This window comes from Sapajus apella, unplaced genomic scaffold, assembly GCF_009761245.1.
Source record: "Sapajus apella isolate SASKATOON/1434 unplaced genomic scaffold, GSC_monkey_1.0 scaffold107, whole genome shotgun sequence".
Taxonomy (NCBI): Eukaryota; Metazoa; Chordata; class Mammalia; order Primates; family Cebidae; genus Sapajus; species Sapajus apella.
The window spans coordinates 2,059,468-2,077,813 of record NW_022437047.1 but is presented as its reverse complement, the minus strand read 5'-3'; the positions used below and the strand labels follow the sequence as shown (position 1 = coordinate 2,077,813).

At 54.6% G+C, this 18,346-nt stretch overlaps 1 protein-coding gene across 10 annotated transcripts in view; it reads right to left on the bottom strand.

Annotated features, from left to right (window-relative positions):
- ZMIZ1 (zinc finger MIZ-type containing 1) overlaps nucleotides 1–18,346 on the bottom strand; it is a 243,388-nt gene that overhangs the window by 106,702 nt on the left and 118,340 nt on the right. For all 10 annotated transcript variants that reach the window (XM_032259200.1, XM_032259210.1, XM_032259205.1 and 7 more), the window contains one exon: nucleotides 5,332–5,440. In XM_032259200.1, the coding sequence (XP_032115091.1) occupies nucleotides 5,332–5,440 (109 nt within the window). The remainder of the gene's footprint in view (nucleotides 1–5,331; nucleotides 5,441–18,346) is intronic.

Genomic DNA, 18,346 nt, shown 5'->3' with positions numbered 1-18,346 from the left:
ACAGAGCATGGCTTGGTGGCGGAGCTTTTATTTCTTTTGCTTAAGGTTCCATGACTGTTGCTACAATGTCGTTCAGGCAAGGCACGATTTTAAAAAATCGGTGGAGGAAAGTGAAATGAAGGAGAATATCCTCCTTCCATGGAAGTAAAGAGAGAGAAAGAGGTGTAGGAGAGAAAAGGACAGGCAAGTCACAACAAAGCCCCCCGTCACAGGGCCACAGTGAGGCTTCAACAAGATGAGGCTTATATGGCCCTTGGCAAAGTGCCTGGCGCATGGGGTGCTCCCACATGGGGCAGCCCTTGGCCCTGACTCTGTCTCCCAAAGGCTCCCCTGGAAGCACAGCTGCACAAGGCCGCTCTCAGACCCAGCTCCTTCTGCAGAGGCGACACTCCCTGCGTCTGACCTGTGCAAGACGGGAGGAACTTCAACATACAGAAATAAGCCCTTTGAGAGGGTGGTGGCGGGTCCTCACCTCTGCCTCCTGTGCCTGTTCTCTAAAGCATGCCCCTCAGAGGCCACAGCTGGTATCTCGGCTCCCCGTGGAAAGCCATGCCAATCGGTTGACTTCTGCCCACCAGCTGCCCTGCTAACTGAGTTGTTCCGTTTATTTCAGTGATGTCACACCCAATTAACAGGTCGGGAGCCACTGCATGCTGCCTCAGAGCTGCCTGCCTCCAGCTGGTCACAGCACCCCACTTTGGGGCTCTGGGTGCATGAGTGGCCTCTGAGGTCAGTCTCAGAAGCCCAGTCTGGTTCTGGCACCTGAGTGCTCAGCCTTCAGTGTCTCACCAGTCTTTGGGACCCTCTGCCCTCACCCCAGACAACTCGCGTGGCCTGTAGGCTGTGGGTACATCTCACTGCTGGAGAAAACATCAGGCATCCCATTTGCTGGCTTTTATCTTTTTTTTTTTTTTTGACAGGGTCTCATTCTGTCACCCAGGCTGGAGTGCAGTGGTGCGATCATAGCTCACTGAAGCTTCAACCTCCTGGGCTCAAGTGATCCTCCCACTTCAGCCTCCCAAGTTGGATTACTGGTGTGCACCACCATGCTTGGCTAATTTTGTTGTTCTTGATTTTTAATAGAGATGAGGTTTTGCTATGTTGCCCAGGCTGGCCTTAAAATTCTAAGCGCAAGCAGTCCTCCCACCACAGCCTCCCAAAGTGCTGGGAAGACCCTGCTGACACTGGTGGGAAGACCCCGCTGGCACTTCGGTGGTAAGACACCGCTGGCACTTCGGTGGGAAGACCCTGCTGGCACTTCGGTGGTAAGACACCGCTGGCACTTCGGTGGGAAGACCCTGCTGGCACTTCAGTGGGAAGGCACTGCTGGCACTTTGGCCTTGGTCAAGCCCCTCCCCTCTCTGTGCCCTTGTCACCTACTTCAACCATGAGGTGACTGAAGTGCACAGAGAGACAAAGTGGTTTGGTGAAATAAAAAGGACAGACATGGTCCAAACCCCGTCTCAGTCGCTGAGCCAAGCAGCCCAGGGGACCTGGCTTCACGTCAGATCCCTCATCTGTGAAATGGGGTGGTGACAGCATTCAGGGCTGCTGCGAAGCTGAGAAGCCACGAGGAACTCATTACAGAGCAGAGCCCAGGTAAAGACTGCTATTGCTATTGAAGCCAGGGCCCGTCCACTGTTCCCTGTTCCTCTTGAGAGCCTCTTGAGGGGAGAAGCAGCCTCCTGGCACAAGGCTGGGCCCCATGGGAAATGACTGAGGAGGAGTTAACTGTCTGAAGGACAGTGTGTCTGCTGTGTAGCCAGCAACGTGGCCACTGCAGAATGGGCCCCAGTGGCACATGGAGGAAGGGGCCAGGGCAGGGCAGAGCAGGACGGAGCTTGGCCAGCCAGATGGACCGGGGATGGGAGCACATGTTTGAATCACAGGCAGAGGCCTCCCTAACTGTGGTTGTTACTGGACACTGGTACCCTGTTCCCCACCAGAAAGCCTGCCCATCTCTATAATTCCTCCAAGGAACTGGGCTATATCCAATGGCCACCGAGTCTGCTGGAGCTGGAGCAGGGCATACCAATGCCTTGAAATGATGAATTCATCTTATCAATCCATCTGTCTACCAGTCCATCTGTGAATCAAATGATTCATTCATTCATCCATCTATGCATGTATCCATCCATCCATCCATCCATCCATCTGTCCATCCAAAATGAATCAATTCATCCAACCGTCTGCTTGCCAACCCACCCATTCATCCATCCACCACTTTATCCACCACTCATCCATCCCTTCATTCATCTACCTATCTACCCATTCATCCAGCAGTTAATTTATCCAGACACCCACCTACCTGTTCATTAATCCATTCATCATCTATACACACCCAGCCATCTAACTGTCTGCCCATATGTCTGTCCATCCGTTCCCTTACATATCCATCTGTCAGTCTCCCCTCTCCTCAGCCCACCCAAAATAGTTGGGCCCCACTCTGAGCTGGACGCTATGCTAGACTCCGTGATTGTGAGATGAACATAGCAGGTTCTCTGCCCCCAAGCCTGGTGGGAGACTTGATGTATTCCTATAGGGCCCATAGCTCTAGGGAGACAGAGGAAGTTAGGTGAGATAGCTGGGTGCCCAGGAAGTGTCCAAGCTCAAGGATGGGGTACAGATGCTCAGAAGGGCTCCTGGGTTCAGGGCAGCTGCTGAGCAGGAATGAGCTGATCTGCAGGGCTCTCAATGTGGGCATGTTGCAGAGAGGGAGCACTGGTCTCCCAGTACCAAGAGGCTGAGAAGGGGCAAAGGCAGCTGAGATAGAGGCTGCAAGGGGACATGGACAGCAAGGTACAGCGGGCAGGGGTTGATGAATGCCAGCAAAGGCTACAACCAAGGTGAGGGCAGGAAGGGAAGGCTGGTGGAGAGGGGAGGGAACCACAACCCCAGCCAGCCCAAAGCCTGCACAGCCAACGCATCCGTCGTCCCAGCGCGTGCAGACATGCTTGCCTTTCTTCTTCTGATTAGGTTATGGGATTCCTGAGAAAACCTAGTCCCCAGCCAGCAAGGCTGCTCTCTAGGGCAGCTGTGAGCAGACAGATGTCAGCATTGAGCTGTGTCTGACGGGAGGTGTGGGAGGAGGGGCATGGAGTATGCAGGGAGCTCTGGATGGCCCAGGGGGCAACTGGGCAGGTTGCTCACACTCACAAATGCGCCACTGTCTGGCTGAAAGGCAGAGCCCTCTGTGTGTGTGCATGTGTGTGCTGGGGCAGGTGGGGAGGGTGGTGCAGGCTCTGGCATGTGCTGGTTGAGTGTGCATTCATTATGATGCCCATTTTATAGATGAAGGGAGGCGAGGCAGCAACTTAAGGCTGCATAGTTTGTAAGTGGCGGAATGGTGAGTGCGCTGTGTGCCATGCTGTGAGGTGCTTCTGGTGGGCCTCTGCCCAAGATGGACCCAGGGAGGGCCAAGGAAGTGAGGTGCACCCTGATCCCTGGTGATATGGAGCTGGGCACCGAGAGGAAAGAGGCTGAGAGCAGGTCTTACCCCTGGAATGCCTGCCACATGGGGGGCCCAGGCACAGGAGACGTGAGCATCCCACTGGGGTCACGGTGACTGCCACTTGAGCCAATGGTGAGAGAAATGGGCTGAAAGGCAGAGCTGAGAGACAGCCCTGCAGAACCCTGAGCAGGAGGGAGGGTGGGGGAGGAGAGAGTCTTGGCGTTTGGTTTCTATTCTGCCACTGTGAGCAGAGGCGCGTAATTGGCGTTTGGAAGAGCCGTTTGGGCTGGGTTCAATCTGTAACAAGTCTTCTTCAATTTCCTCTCTGCAGACCCCACACGGGCTTCAAGATTGCTCTGCTTGATGCTAATGAGAGGACATGCATCCCTCATTCCGGAGGAATAGCCTCAGTTCCACCGGGCAGGCACCTTGGGGAGGCTCCTTCTGGGTCCTGGCCCTCAGGAAGGGAAGGCTGGATGGGGAGGGGCTGTGAGCTCCACCTTGCTGGAGCTGGGGGCCAGCAGCCCATGCTGGTTGCCTGAGCTTCCTGTTAAGCTGGTCCAGGCCAGGGGCCTGAGCCCCAGCACTCCCTTCCCTGTCACTGACATACTGAGGACAATGGCCACCACTGCCATTAGCTGATCACCCACCGCACACCAGGGCTGGGCCAGTGCGTCACCTGCAACATCCTCACAGCATCCTATGAGGTAGGCCCCATTTGACACATGAAGAAACTGAGGCTCAGAGAAATGGAGGACTAGCTTGAGATCCCATTGTGGGTCCATAGAAGAGTAAGGACTTGGGTCAAAGTCATCTGACACCAAAGGCCGTGCCCCTCTGGCTGTACCCCATCCTTCTGGGAGTGCACAACATTCCTGGGACTGTGCAGGGAAGCTGCCAGCTTGGGCTGCTGGAGCTGGGCCCCGCGGGTGGGCGCGTCACTCCTGGCCACCGCTGGGGGGCGCCCCTGTGAAAGGTTCCCCGCCTCCCCACAATTCAAATAGAGGAACTCCTGGGTAGCTCACTTCTTGGGATTGGTATGGGCTTCAGCAGGGTGGGGACGATGGCACTCTCTGGAATGAGGTCTTCCCAGCACCAGAGGGGCTGAGTGGACTCAGGCTATCCCGTCCCCTCTCTGTACTTGTTTCCTTTCCTGTAAAATGATACAATTTCCTTCTCTTGTGGGATTTTCTTTTCTTTTTTAAAAAACAGAAATGAGGTTGCCCAGGCTGGTCTCAAACTCTTGGCTTCAAGCGATCCTCCTCCCTCAGCCTCCCAAAGCGCTGGGATTACAGGCGTGAGCCCCTGGGCCCAGCCGATAATGGGTTCTTATTTTTAAATAAATTAGTAATTTTTTTTTTTTTTTAACTGAGATGGGGTCTTGCTATGTTACCCAGACTGGTCTCAAACTCCTGGGCTCAAGCAATCCTACCTTGGCCTCTCAAAGTCCTGGGATTAAAGGCATGAGCTGCCACACCCAGCCTGAGGCTTTTTTTTTTTTTTTTTTTTTCCTTAAAGAACAACGAGAGCAAAAGAGCAGGGAGCTTAGGTGTGGGAGGAAGGTGGTAAAGGGAGATGGTAGTGCCAGGTGCTTCACTGCATCCTTGTACACAAACAGAGCCCAGAGAGGCCACAACACTGGTCCAAAGTCACACAGCTGGGAAGGCTGTGGGAAGGGAAAGGACAGGGCAGCACTGGAACTAAAACCCAGGAATGTGATTCCAGCATCAGACTGGTCGGTGCCAGCATGCCAACAACGGCCTCACAAGACAGATGGTCAGGAAGCCCCGACGTCCACCCCATCAGGCACCTACCAGATGCCTATGCTCTGCCTGCCCCGTCCGCCCCACCCTCGGAGTGTGCCTCACCCCCACACCCACCTGCTTGATGCACTGCAGTCGGTCATTAGTCTGCTGGATGTGCCTGTCCATAGAATTCATTCTGGCCGTTTCGCTGGGTTCTACCCGAGAGCCATGAACGTTGTCCAGCCTGCGAAGAGAATGCAGAGGGTGTCACTGGATCATGCCAGGCCTGCCAACCTTGCACCAGCCTCCCAACTGCCCTCTGGCCACAGTACTGACAGGTTCAGAGCCCTTTGCTGGGCCCTGTGGGGCCACACCTGGGGTACCCCGCTGGGCTGAGGGCAGGAAGTGCTTCTGGGTGCTTTCCATGTGTGGCACACGTGAGCACTGGGCAGGCATGTCCACCAGGGGGGAAGGAACGGTACAGACAGGTGCACACATTTCTCTCTTTTTTTGTTTTTGAGGCAGAGTTTCACTCTGCCACCAGGCTGGAGTGCACTGGTGCGATCTCGGCTCATTGCAATCTCCGCCTCTCGGGTTCAAGTGATTCTCCTGCCTCAGCATCCTGAGTAGCTGGGATTACAGGTGCCTGCCATCACGCCTGGCTAATTTTTGTACTTTTAGTAGAGATGGGGTTTCACCATGTTGGCCAGGCTGGTCTTGAACTCCTGACCTCAAGTGATCTGCCTGCCTCGGCCTCCCAAAGTGCTGGGATTACAGGTGTGAGTCATTGCGCCCGGCTAGGCACACAGATTTCTGTACGTGCATGTGTGTTTTGGGTGGTGGAAATCCCCCTTGGATTCCTGGTTCAGGGTTTGGTCCGTGTCTGTGTGTGTGTGTGTGTGTGTGTGTGTGTGTTCATACATGTGCAGGGGGACCCTCCCATATGAGGAGCTTCAGTGCACATGTGCTCTGAGTGCACGTCAGGTGGCACCTGCCCTCCCAAATCCCTCAGGCTTTAGAGTTCTTCACAATTTACAAATCACTCACAACTCTTATTTTTTTCACTTTGCCCTCCTGGAAAAGGAGGAGGACGGGAATGAGCACCACACCCATTTTCCAGATAAAGAAACTGAGGGTGAGAGACAGAAAGGGGAAAGGCCAGGGTGGCACCGCGAGTGGTGTCTGAGCCCACACCAGGAGCCAGGGTTCCCGACTGCCAGCCTGTGGTTTCCACTGCACAAGGCTGGCAGTGTGAGTGCAGGGATGTCCTGGCACTAGGCTCTCCCTTCCTGAAGTGCGGGAGAAGGGAGCGCTCAGGGACACTAATGTGAATGGGACTTTCCTTGGATGACAGAGCTAAGTGGAGGAAGCTCCCTCGGCTGGAGAAAGCCCCAGAGTCCCCAGGCTGCTCCAGGGAGGCCACACAGCAGTGGCAACGATCTAGGTAAAAAGAGGCAGGAATGCACAGCCCTAGTTCACCCACTGCCCAGAGGTCCAGGTCCTTGGGCCAAGGCAGAAGTCTGCCTGCTGCCAGCTCGGTTTGCCCTCCCGCCCCCAGTGGACAGTTCAGGCTGCAGAGACCTGGGTCCGACCCAGGGTGCTGGACAGACCTGGGGCCCAGGCCTTCTCTGCTACCCTGCCACACTCCTCACTAACGACGCCTCATCTCTGGCCCCGTCCCTCAGGACTTTTCATGTGCTGGACAGCTGCGTCCTCTCCTTTCTTACCCATTCTGTAAGGCTAGGATCATCTGCATGTTACAGATGAGGAAACTGAGGCTGCCAGATGTACCACATCCCCGCAGCTGGTAGAAGTGTAGGTGTGTCTGTCTCTGTCTGCTTTCTACGCATCCTCACTGAGGGAACCAACACCACTGCCTGGGCCCAGCCTTTAGAAGAAAGTCCTGTTCCTCCTTCAATGGCTTTAAAGGATGTGCAGCTCTTGCTACAATTCTTATTGCTCCGTGTGTGTCTGAAAAGGTCATTTGTTTGCATGGTTCAAAAATCAGAAAGTCCACAAAGGTATCCAGTCTTGGGTCCAGGCCCCATCCCCAGTCCCCCGGTGCCCTTCCTAGGAGAACCAGTGCCATCAGTCCCCCTTCCGGAGAGTCTCATCTAGAAGCAAATATCTACATGCACTATCCCTTGCCACTTTTTTTTTTTTAATTATTTTTTGAGAAGGAATCAAGCTCTGTCAACCAGGCTGGAGTGCAGTGGCGAAATCCTGGCTCACTGCAGCCTCCGCCTCCTGGGTTCAGGTGATTCTCCTGCCTCAGCCTCCTGAGTAGCTGAGATTACAGGAGCACGCCACCACGCCCAGCTAATTTTTGTGTTTTTAGTAGAGACAGGGTTTCACCACGTTGATCAGGCTGGTCTCAAACTCCTGCCCTCGTGATCTGCCCGCCTTGGCCTCCCAAAGTGCTGGGATTACAGGTGTGAGCCACCATGCCAGCCTCTGCCACTTTTTAACAAACATAAAACAATAGCATTCTATACACATTATCTGGACCTTGCTTTTTTCTCCTCTTAATGATACATCTCAAAGTTTATTCCACATCAAGACATAAGGAACCTTTTCATTTCTTAATGGCTGCACAGTATTCCTAGGCATGATGAAGCATTATTCAACTAACATCTGACCAGGTGCTGTTCTAAGGCCTGAGGCCCCAGACAAGGTCCCTCTGCTCAGGGGACTCACACTTCAGCCTGAAACGAGGGACCCTGAAGCTGTTTCCAAATCTTTATCACTGCAGTGCTGCAGGGATAACTTTTCACACTGGCACATCACATGTGTGCGGGTTAGTCTAGAGGACATACGATCAGAAGTGGAGTTGCTGGGTCATCTGGGAATTTGCACGTTTGAGAAGTGCTTTCTGGAGCTCTCCAGCAAGCAAGGAAAAGTGGGGGTTCTGCCCATATTTATTTCTTCCACCCTCACCCTGCCAACGGTCCATTCATCCCACCTGCCACCCATCACACCTGTCACACCTGACGTCCAATTTCTCCACCCATTATTTATCTATCGAAATGCCTGCCTGGGGAAGGAGGAGGGGGTGAGCGAGCACCCACAAAGAAAATTAAAAAAATAAATAAGTAAAAATAATAAACACAAACGCCTACCTCTTCCCGTCCACCCATCCATTGAAACACCTTTAGTCTCCACTTGCTCATCCGTACATGCTTCCACTCTCCCAAGAAATGCTTTGTAATAACGACACTGTGTGAGGTGCTAGGCTAGACGGATTGGGCATGTGGAGATTAGCATGAAATCATTTTCTTGTGTTCAAAGACCTCTTGGTCCAAGCCCATGTTTACCTACTACAGGACTACGTGCTGAGCTCTTCCTAGGAGTCAGGTACTGGTCCAGGCATGGCAGAGAAGAGAAAGTAGTTACATCCCCATTTTACAGATGAAGAAACCGAGGCTTGGAGGTTACAGCTGGTTGGGTTGGAACCAGCTTTAGAATCCTTACTTTCCCTTTACAATTTTCTCTCTTGAACAGGTCCTGGGGAGGAGGGGCCAGGCTATGTATGTATCCATACAGATATGTGTGTACGTGTTTGTGTGTGTGGTCCGGGTTGGCAGAGGCGTGATCGCGGCAGCTCCACTTGCCACTTCTGTAGGTCCCCCAAGCAGGAGCTGAATTTGTCCTCCTGAGTTTACTCCCACAGACTCTCAGCCAGCATCCACATGACAAAGGCCCCTGGGGCCAGGGACAAACCATGGTGGGGAAGACAAGGACACAGAGAGCTCCTGCCCAGAGCAGGAGCAAGACAGTGCCACCTTCAGCAAGGCCATCTCAGTTCCTAATGCCAGGCCCCGTCAGAGCCAAAGGACCCTGGTGGTCTCCCAGGCACCATGCGATACCTAGGCGGTGGTGAAGACCTGGGTCCCAATGGAGAATACAGCTTTCATAACCAGCTAGGACACAGAGACCCTTCCCACAAAGGCCTGGGCTGGCTCAGCTCCTGGCTGGAGGAGATGTTAGGAAAGTACAAGGAAACCTCACGACTGAAGGCCTTCCTCCCCCTGTCCACAGGCTACTGCCCACCAGGACAAAGGGCGATCGGTGGCCCAGGCAGCCAGCAGGGGCCGCTGTAGACAAACCTAAGTGCACTGGGGGCCAGACCTGGGCACTGTGGAGGTGCCAGGTGTGTTCCCAGCCCTTCATCCTCTCTCCCTCCGATGAGCACCGAGGTGTCCCCAGCCAGGATGGGCTTTGAGTGGGCTTCTCTGGTTTCCTGGCCTTGGTTTCCCCATCTGCAGAACAGGATGCTGCATAGGGGCAACTCAGTGACCTTATAAGGGTCTATCTCTGAAGAGGAGTGTTCCCCTAACATTGTGTCCAGGGGCTGAGCCCTTGGGTCTTGGTAAATGCTTGTTGAATGACAGTGCCCGGAGCCCCAGGCAGGCATAGGTGCTTAGATCCACCCAGCTGGACGGAAAGATTCTGGGAATATTAAGGGCCTGAAATATTCTGGGAATATTTCAGGTCCCCTATCTCTACTCCTCTGCTCAGCTGGTTTTATTCTGAGAAGCCTGGGGCCCATCAGTGGTTTGTTCAAGGCCACAGGGCACTGGGCACTTGAACCTGGGAGGTGGAGGTTTCAGTGAGCTGAAATCATGCCACTACACTCCAGTCTGGGCCACAGAGTGAGACTGTCTCAAAAATCAATCAATAAATAAAAGAACTGATTACAGAGGCCCCTACAGGTGAGGTGACATTTTTAAAATATTGAGGTCAGTGATGCAAGACTGGGGTTACTAACCCCAGGAATGGAGGAGACTGGGGGCTCTAGTCTCCGCAGTAAAGGGGTCAAAGGTCTAGAGGGCAAGGGGTCCCAGGCATAAAGAGAGGAAGGGTGGGTTGAGGGAGGTGTGCAAGAGACAGCTTGTTGAGGGGCAGGCTCGGACCCTCCATTTGCTCTATACCTGCCATGTTCAGGCACCAGGCCAGGCCCTGTGCAGTGCTGATTTTCTTCATCCTTAAAAGGCTCAGAGAGGTGAAGCAAATTGCCCGAGGTGACACAGTCAGAAAGCTGCTGGGCAGAGATTCCGCCTTTCCAACTGTTAATGTGCTGTTCTTTCCACTCCCCATGACTGGCGGTCAGGACCTCCTGGTAGTTCTCCGCCTCGGGCTGTGACTGGGCCCAAAGAGATGCCCTCCTTATTCCACCCAATCTGCCCAAATCCAGTCACCTGCGCCACTGGGCTCCCGACACACTGGCCGGCTTTGGGAGGTGGCATGCACCTCGTGGCCAGCAGAGGTCGCCCTTCGCCACAGGAGCGCCTCTCGGCTGGGCTGCTGCCTCTGCCTCCGGACGCCTGGACTCCTTTAAGCCTTTACAAGTCGCTACAAATCCTCTGTGCCTGCAGCTCTAGAGCCCCCGAGGCCCGGCTCCTGCCCAACAGATCACTGTCAGTCTGGCCCGGGTGCACCCCTGGCCTCAGCCCTTTCTACTGCCCCTGAGTTGGGGGTGGGACCAAGCAGACCACCCCCATCCTGGCTGAGGACCCCCATCTCCTGGTTGGAGCAGCCAGGAGCCATGCAAAGCTAATCAGCATGGGAGATCAGGACTCTGCTCTGCTGTTGAATAGGGCAGAGCCCTGGACCTCCGTTTCGCTGCCTGCAAAGCACAGGATTGGGCTGGCCAGCCTTTGGCAGCCTGTCAAATGCCAGCCTCTTAGGATTCCCCAAGAGGAGATCCGGCTGTTCGGAAAACTCCACCCCCACAAGAGGAGAATGCCTGCCTTTGAAGCTGCAAAGCCTGTCCCAAGGCAGGTCCGTGGGGAGGTCCAGGGCCGTTCTTCCAGGGCAGCCCAAGGCCACGACACTGCCCCTTCCGCAGCTGTGCGCTTCACCTCGTACCTTACGCTTGGCTGGGCTTAGCTTGGCGAACGGAAGTTTTTGGATGGTGACATGGGGTCAGCTCGGTCTTCCCAATTCCCATGGGGCATCTTTCAGGACCAAGCTTCCATTTACACTTCTTCCCACCCAGCAAAGCGAGGGTGTCTACCCTAGGCGGCGCCTAGTCTAGAAGCCCTGCTCAAAAAAAGTTAGCCGTTATTATGCACATAGGGTTGCTCAAAGAATAGACTCCTGAGAACTGAAAAGGCCTGGGAACACCCGCCTCGTGCCCTCAGGCAGCAGGATGGGAGGCAGAGGTGGGGAGAGGAAGAGGACAGGAGGGCACCGTGAGCGGAGCTGGGCTGGAGACCCTCTGGCAGGTCCAGGTAGGGCCCTGGATATCTCTGGGTTGGCAAGTCAGCAAGGAGAGAAGCATCTCTTCTGTCTCAGCGGCTGGGGGAGGCAAACAGCCCTCAACGGGCTCCTCCCTGGACACGGGGATGAGGTGCTCCTAGCTGCCTCATAGAAATGTGGAGCTCCGCAGGCAGCTGGCTCCCAAGGGTGGCAGCCAACCGAACAGTCAGCTGTCTGGACACAAGTGTTTTATTTCCCATCTTTGAGGCCTCACTAGTTTATCAGTCCACATAATGCCCAGAGCGCCAGGCGTTTGCACAGCACACACGTGTGCGTAGGCACACACATACATGCCCCCTTGCACACTTCACAGCAGGTATGTGCACGTGCTGGATGCCAGCACAGAGGCACTTGAGCACACACATCTCATGACAGCTTGCACAGGCAAGTGGGGGGTCCCCGAGGAGCTGTGTGAGCAGTGGTGTGCAGAAATGATTCAATCACCGTGCACATCTGCAGCTCAGGTCCCCTGGGGCAAGCGGTGCCAGTGGCAGGAGTGGAAGGCTCTGCCTACAGCCTGAGAGCAGAAGCTGCGTTCCAAGACAACACGGCCAGGACGGAGAGCCGAGGGGGCCAGGACATCCGAGGCAGACCCTCTACCAGCCTCAGAATACCAGAAGGACGGATATCAAGAGCCCTGGGCTCAGCAGTGACCTGCCAACCTGTGTGTGCCAGCATCAGTCGGGATCCTCCTCAGCCTGGCCCCAGCCCCTGCCACTCCCAGGACATCCCTCATCACCAGGATGGGGCTGCTCCCTGCCTCCCGGAGTGCTCTCAAGATCACACCTCCATGCCTTTGCCTCTGCCTGGCCACCTCCCACCCATCAGGGTCTGGCTCAACTGTCACTCTCTTTCTTGGTTTCCACTCCTATCCCCCATGTCCCTGTCACACACCCCCATCTCAGTGGCACTGGATTAGGGCTGAGTCTTTGCATGTGTCTCTCCATCAGCTGCAATGTCTTCCAGTTACAGATCCGTTAGCCTAGCCCAGGGCTCGGTACCCAGCAGGTGCTCACTAGAGGGGTGAACAGGCAGGTGTGCGCATGGTTACTGCTGGGTATACATGAGACCCAGGGTGGTGAGAGCTGAAAGATCCATGACTCAGCCGGAATCCAAAGATCCTGGGACTCAGAGAGACGCTGGTCACCCTGTCGAGGGCTCCAAATGAGAAATAAAAGCACCACAGGTGGAACAAAGATGACTTTAGAAGGTCCATAGACAAACCTTTTACATTTTCATAGTGAAGTTTTTGGACTGATGAGCTCATGAATATTATTATTTTGGATGCAGTTAAATTAGGTAGCGATAGCAGACCTAAGTGAATTAAAGGATCATTTGAAACAGTATGAATGGGATGAAAGTGACTAAGGTTAGGCAAGTGCTGATGTAGACCGATGCCTTCCTCAACTTACAGCGTAATGAGTGGAGGCTCAGGGAGGTGTGGGAGCTTCCTGTGGTCACGTCACAGGTGGCTCATCCATTCCCAACCCTTGGTAGCCTGTCCCAGGCACGCAGGCTGGATGCAGAGGGAGAGGGTGGTGGCGAAGCAAGGACAGTGGCGTGGAGGGTGACTTTGTGCCTACCTCAGGGAAGTCAGAAAGAAGGGCAGAGAGACAGGGGACGAGACGGGGAAAGGGATGGAAGAGGCAGCTCCGGGCAGCTGCACAGGGCCAGCTGCTTCCTCTCTTAGCAGGACAACTGGAGCAGGCCCTTGGGCCTGCCTGAGTCACTGCACAGGGCGGGGCCCCTGGGTAGACGGTGGTCCTGAGAGCCAGACCTCCTGGCTGTGAGGCTGCGGGAGGCCGATCCACCTTCCTGAGCCTGAGTCGTCATCTGTCAAACAGGAAAGTGCATCTCGTCCTACCCTCACTGTGTTGAGGAGCTGAGCAAATGAAAACTTAGGGGACAGTGTTTCAAAAAGTAAAATTCTGCATTCGGACCACAGCTCTTCAGAATTCAGTCCCTCCTTCCTCAACCAGGGCAGGGCTCCTGTGCCAAGGCTTGACACGGCTCCATGCTGCCTGACCACAGATGCTTTGGCTTGGCACTAAAAGCTTCCGGAAGGGTGGACCCACTTCTCTCCATGATCCAATCTCCCAACACCCATCCTTGTTCAGGGGCACACCCACTGTCGATGCTAGCTAATGGGATAACACAATGCAGTCTTGGTATTTCAGGGCAGGGGCTTCATGAAGGTCAGCCCCACGTGGCTATGCCGAACAACCTGCCCTGGGACACAGAATTTGATCCAGGAGTGACAGTTTCCTGGGAAACACTCAGAGGTGTGGCCCTGACAAAGGGGCCTGCCCACTGACCCCACCCACACTGGGCTGGGATCCCAGCTGCATTTGGCGTGCCCTGTCTTTCTGGGCACATGACACCTTAGAGGGTCTAGGCCATGCCCTTGAGGCCAAACCCTCCTGCCATCCTCTGGCCATACTCCAAATCCCTGACCTTACAGTGAACTTCTCTGACAGCTTCTCTTCCCAAGAGGCAAAGGAGGGCTGGATTCAGCTCTGGAGAAGTCCCTTTGGGCTTTCTTAATGCCGAAGGAGGCCATGCCCCTACATTTTGTTTCCTCAGAGTGGAAAGAGGTACCCAACAACTATGGAACCTATATGTGCTAAACACTAGGTTCTCTATGTCTTATCAGTTAAGCCACAAAACTTTACCATGCTGTTCCAATTATTATTACAGCACTACAGATGAAGAAACTGAGCCTCTGAGAGGTCCAATGACTTGCTCAGGGTCACACTACCGACAAATGCCAGTATTTCAACCCACGTCTGATTACAAAGCCCATGTTTTCCTGTATCATGTTTTCCATGGGAACATGGCAGATTTCTCTCAACTAGACACTGCCTTCCCCAGCCCCACCTTCCCTGAGTGAGAGGAAGAGGATTGTGCTGCTGTGGAGTGCTGAGGATGATGCAGACAGGAAGTCACGGGCCTGTCCAGTGCTGGGCCCAGGCCACAAGCCTCTGCAGGACAGCAGTGCTCATGCAGTGGCCCTGTCCTGGCTCTGCCTGGAGGCTCTTATCTATAGCTCCAAAGGCTTAGATGCTATGAAGTGGGGAAGAGGGGGTGGGAACAGTTACCCAAGGGTCTTTGGAGGATATGGGGAAGGATGTGACTGTAGACAGAGGTAGGATCCCCTGACCACCAGCTGGTGCCCTCTAGAAGGCTGTAAATACCTAGCAGATGTTCTTACACCCTGGCTCCAGGGATGAGGAGGTATTCTCCACTGTCCCCTCCATACCCCCAGCTCCCCAAGGCTCCAAATCCCACCTGGCATTCTGCAGGAGCTTCGATAGATGGCATCCCCCAGGGAGAGTCAGATAGAACTAGATCAACCCTTAAGGACCAGCTGACATAGGGATGGTAATGCTGGTATGCAGGAGGTGGAGGTGGCATCCACACCACCCTCCCCCCACCTCCCACACCGATAGCAGGCATGGCTAATCAATCACTGCATTCTTTCCAGTGAGTCCAGACATGCCCAGTCAATCCTCCACACACACTTCCGCACAGCCACCGTTAACCACCTGGTACTAACACATGAGATGAAGTCTTCCAGGTGGTCTATTTTTGAAAGAGCAGCAAACAGAGGCCCAAAGCAGGGAGGGCTTAGCTTGAGGCCACCAAGCAGAACTACACGCAAACTTTCCGTTTCCTGACTCTGCTCTTTCTCCTAAACTGAGAGTCACAGCGGGTTCTTTTCAAGCTAAGAGCCTCTATGGACAGTGAGCCAATTTCAAGCAAACTTATATCACAGTCTCATCTGCAAACAAGTACTATTCCAGTTTGCAGATGAGTAAGTTGAGGCTCAGAGTGGGTAGGTGATTTCTCCCTAGCCACACAGGAAGGTGTGGGTGAGCCAGGGCAATGACTACTCCTCCTGAGCCTCTGCGTGTACTCCTTCACTCAGTATATATATATATTTTTAATTTCTAACAAAAACAAAAAATTGGGGAAATAGAGGAATCAGTAGGCAGACATTTGAGCCAAAAGTGGTAGGAGGAAAAACAGTGAACAGTCCTCACGACTTAGATCTGGAAGTGATCTGGGCGTCTGCTCAGGCCTATCCTAACATTTACCAATGAGGAAACTGAGGCCTGGGGCAGGACGGGTAGAGCAGAGCCTTGAAGGCACCACTGTGGATGAGAGGCGGGGCCAGGGCCCACAACAAGGCCTCAGGAGCCCCGGCTGCCCTGAGCTTCTCAGCTGTCTCTGCCCCAACCACCTCCAGTCCACCCCTGCTGATGCCTGCCCAGGCCAGCCCTGCGGTCAGCCCACAGACAGCTCAAACGGGCCTGCCCTGGGGAGTTCCAAGCTGCCTTGGGTGTGGGGGTGGGGTAGGACAGGGTGCTCATGCCAAGTATGCTGGGAACAAGAGCTTGGCTCTTACTGGGAAGCGGCTATGGCTCCTGCAGAAGCCCCGGGCCGCCCCCATGGCTCCCTGCGGATATTTCCAGCGTCCCTAGATCTGGGACTGATAGGAGCTGAGCTGGGGCTGGCACACTCTCCAGAAAGCCTACAGCTTGGGAGGGATGGGCAGCTGGGTCTGGCCCCATCCTCATTCAGGGGAGTCTCTGGGTGTGGGGCTACTCAGCGGACTGAGCCACCTCAGCCCAAGAGTAGAGAGCCTTCATTCCTGGAATCCTCCAAGCACAGGCTGGGTACCCCACAGGCAGCCTGAAAACATGCCTCCTGGCTGCCTGCTGAAAGCCAACAGAGATAAAAATCATGCTAGGTGTTCCAAAGCTGCCTGGTGACTTGACACTCTAATGTGCACAGCACTCTACAGTTTACAAAGCACTTTGGTGTCAGAGCCTCACGAGTTGACCCGTTTCACCTCATCTTAGATGGGCATTATAGCTGTGTGGTTAAGGACACCAAGCTGCCTCGGTTCTGATGTCCCACGTTCAAGTATCCTGGCTCTGATACTCGCTGGCTTCGGTGCCCTGGGGCACAGTGCTGGCCTGAGTATGCCTCAGGTCCCTCACCTATTCATAGTAACAACAGTCATCGTAACTGCACACCTGCATAGGCTCTGTGCTGATTTACTGGTTAGTGACTAGGAAACTTAGCCCAGCCCTGAGCAGGTGAGCATTCACTCTACAGAGTGCCCTGGTGGGTCTCATCGGCTCCATCACAGGCAGGAGGAAGCTGGAGCCAGAGGCTTGGGTGCTTTCATTGGGGAGTTAAATCCCACCACTCCACGGGCCCTCTGGGAACCGAACTATGGCTCAACGGGGTGCCTTGGAAGTTGTGGGTGGCTGCAGGTGAGAGGGAGGCAGGGGTCTCATGCCATTAGCCAAAATGCCAGGTAGAGGAGCTGGAGGGACTCTCTTCTAGTGGCAAAAGACAGTCATGAATGTTCCAGAGGGAAGGATGGATGAGGACGGGAGCTTTCGGACAAGTGAGCTCCTCCAGCAGTGGCCTGGATGCCCAAGCAGAGTCTGCCTGGGTGGGCACTGTCTCTAGTAAAGACAGGAGACCAGAGAGAAGCCACGCTGGGTTCTGGTGGTTGGGACACCCCAGATGGCTCTGCCCAGATCTGTTCCTCGGAAACCAGGTCCCGGGAGGTGCTCCTGAGCAAAGGAATCCCTGGTTAGATGAGTTGGGGAAGGCTGCATCTTCTGTCCTCCCCTGGGAGATCGCAAAATCGCGCTCACACGGGAAGGGCCTTACAAAATCTGGCTTCTCCCAGCCTTACTGGATTGCAAAAATGCTTTTCTCACAAAACACATTTTAAAATCCTACAGAACTAGTTTTCCCCAGGACTTGCTTTGAGAAACACCAACCTAGAGGGAGTGGCCCCAGGGTGGAGAGGCTGGCGGAGAGGCGGAGAAGAGGCAGGGAGAGCCCGCTGGCCGGTTGAGAGGCTGGGGGAGGGGAGGTCCTGAGGTGGGGGACGGGAGGAGGATTCCTAGCTCCACGCTGGGCTCTGGCCACAAAGGTGTGACCAGAAACAAAAGTGTCTGTGGGAAGCGAAGCCACAGAAAGATCTGAATCCTGGATTCTGAATCCAGTATCATGTCTAGCTTCATGAAAGCCATTGCCACCTTGGATACACCCAACCAGCCAGGAGCCTGCCTGAAGGTCCCCTGGGCTCCCTCCCTCAGCAAGACTGGCCCCGGGGGGGAAGAGAGGCCCAGAACACTTCCTGGAAGGGCAAAGGCCAGAGCAGGAAGGTCACGTGAGCTGCCTGAGGAGGAGATGACCCTGCCCTGTCCCACTCAAGCAATGACTGTAGGCGGTGGGACAGGAGCCAGGGTGTATGCAGGCCCTGGTGGCCCGGGCAGCAGGCAGGATTCTCTACCTGAAGCCCTAGAGGTGGGTGGCCCTCCTGAAGTCACCTGACATCTCCATTCATAATTCTGAATAGTAACGAGACCAATAGGTGTGTCCTTCATTATGTACCGTGCCAGGAAGTGTATTTGGTATTCTATTGAATTCTTTTTATAACAATATAGCCAAAGGTTATATTGAGTCAAACCAATGAGTGGCAGCACCTACGGATGGGAACACTGAGGTTGAAAACAATTAAGGAATTTGCCCAAGGTCAGAAGACGGCAAAACTGAGATCCAAACCCAGATAACCGAGCTAACTCCACACCATTCTGGGGCTGGGGACCAGGGAAGCTGCGCGGCAGACTGCCTGACTCCTGGCTGTGCGCGGCGGGGTGGGGGAAGCCCCTCGGTTCATTCATTCTCCAGGCACTGCTCTGGGTCAGCTCTGCACCGGCTGTGCCCAGCCCAGGAGAGACACAGGACACAAGGTGTCCCCTCAGGGGGCTCCTGGCCTGAGGGTCCCAAGCATGCCGACACGTGTACTGCACTGTGGACACACGGTTGGCCTCTCTGTGCCCATTTCCTCAGTCCC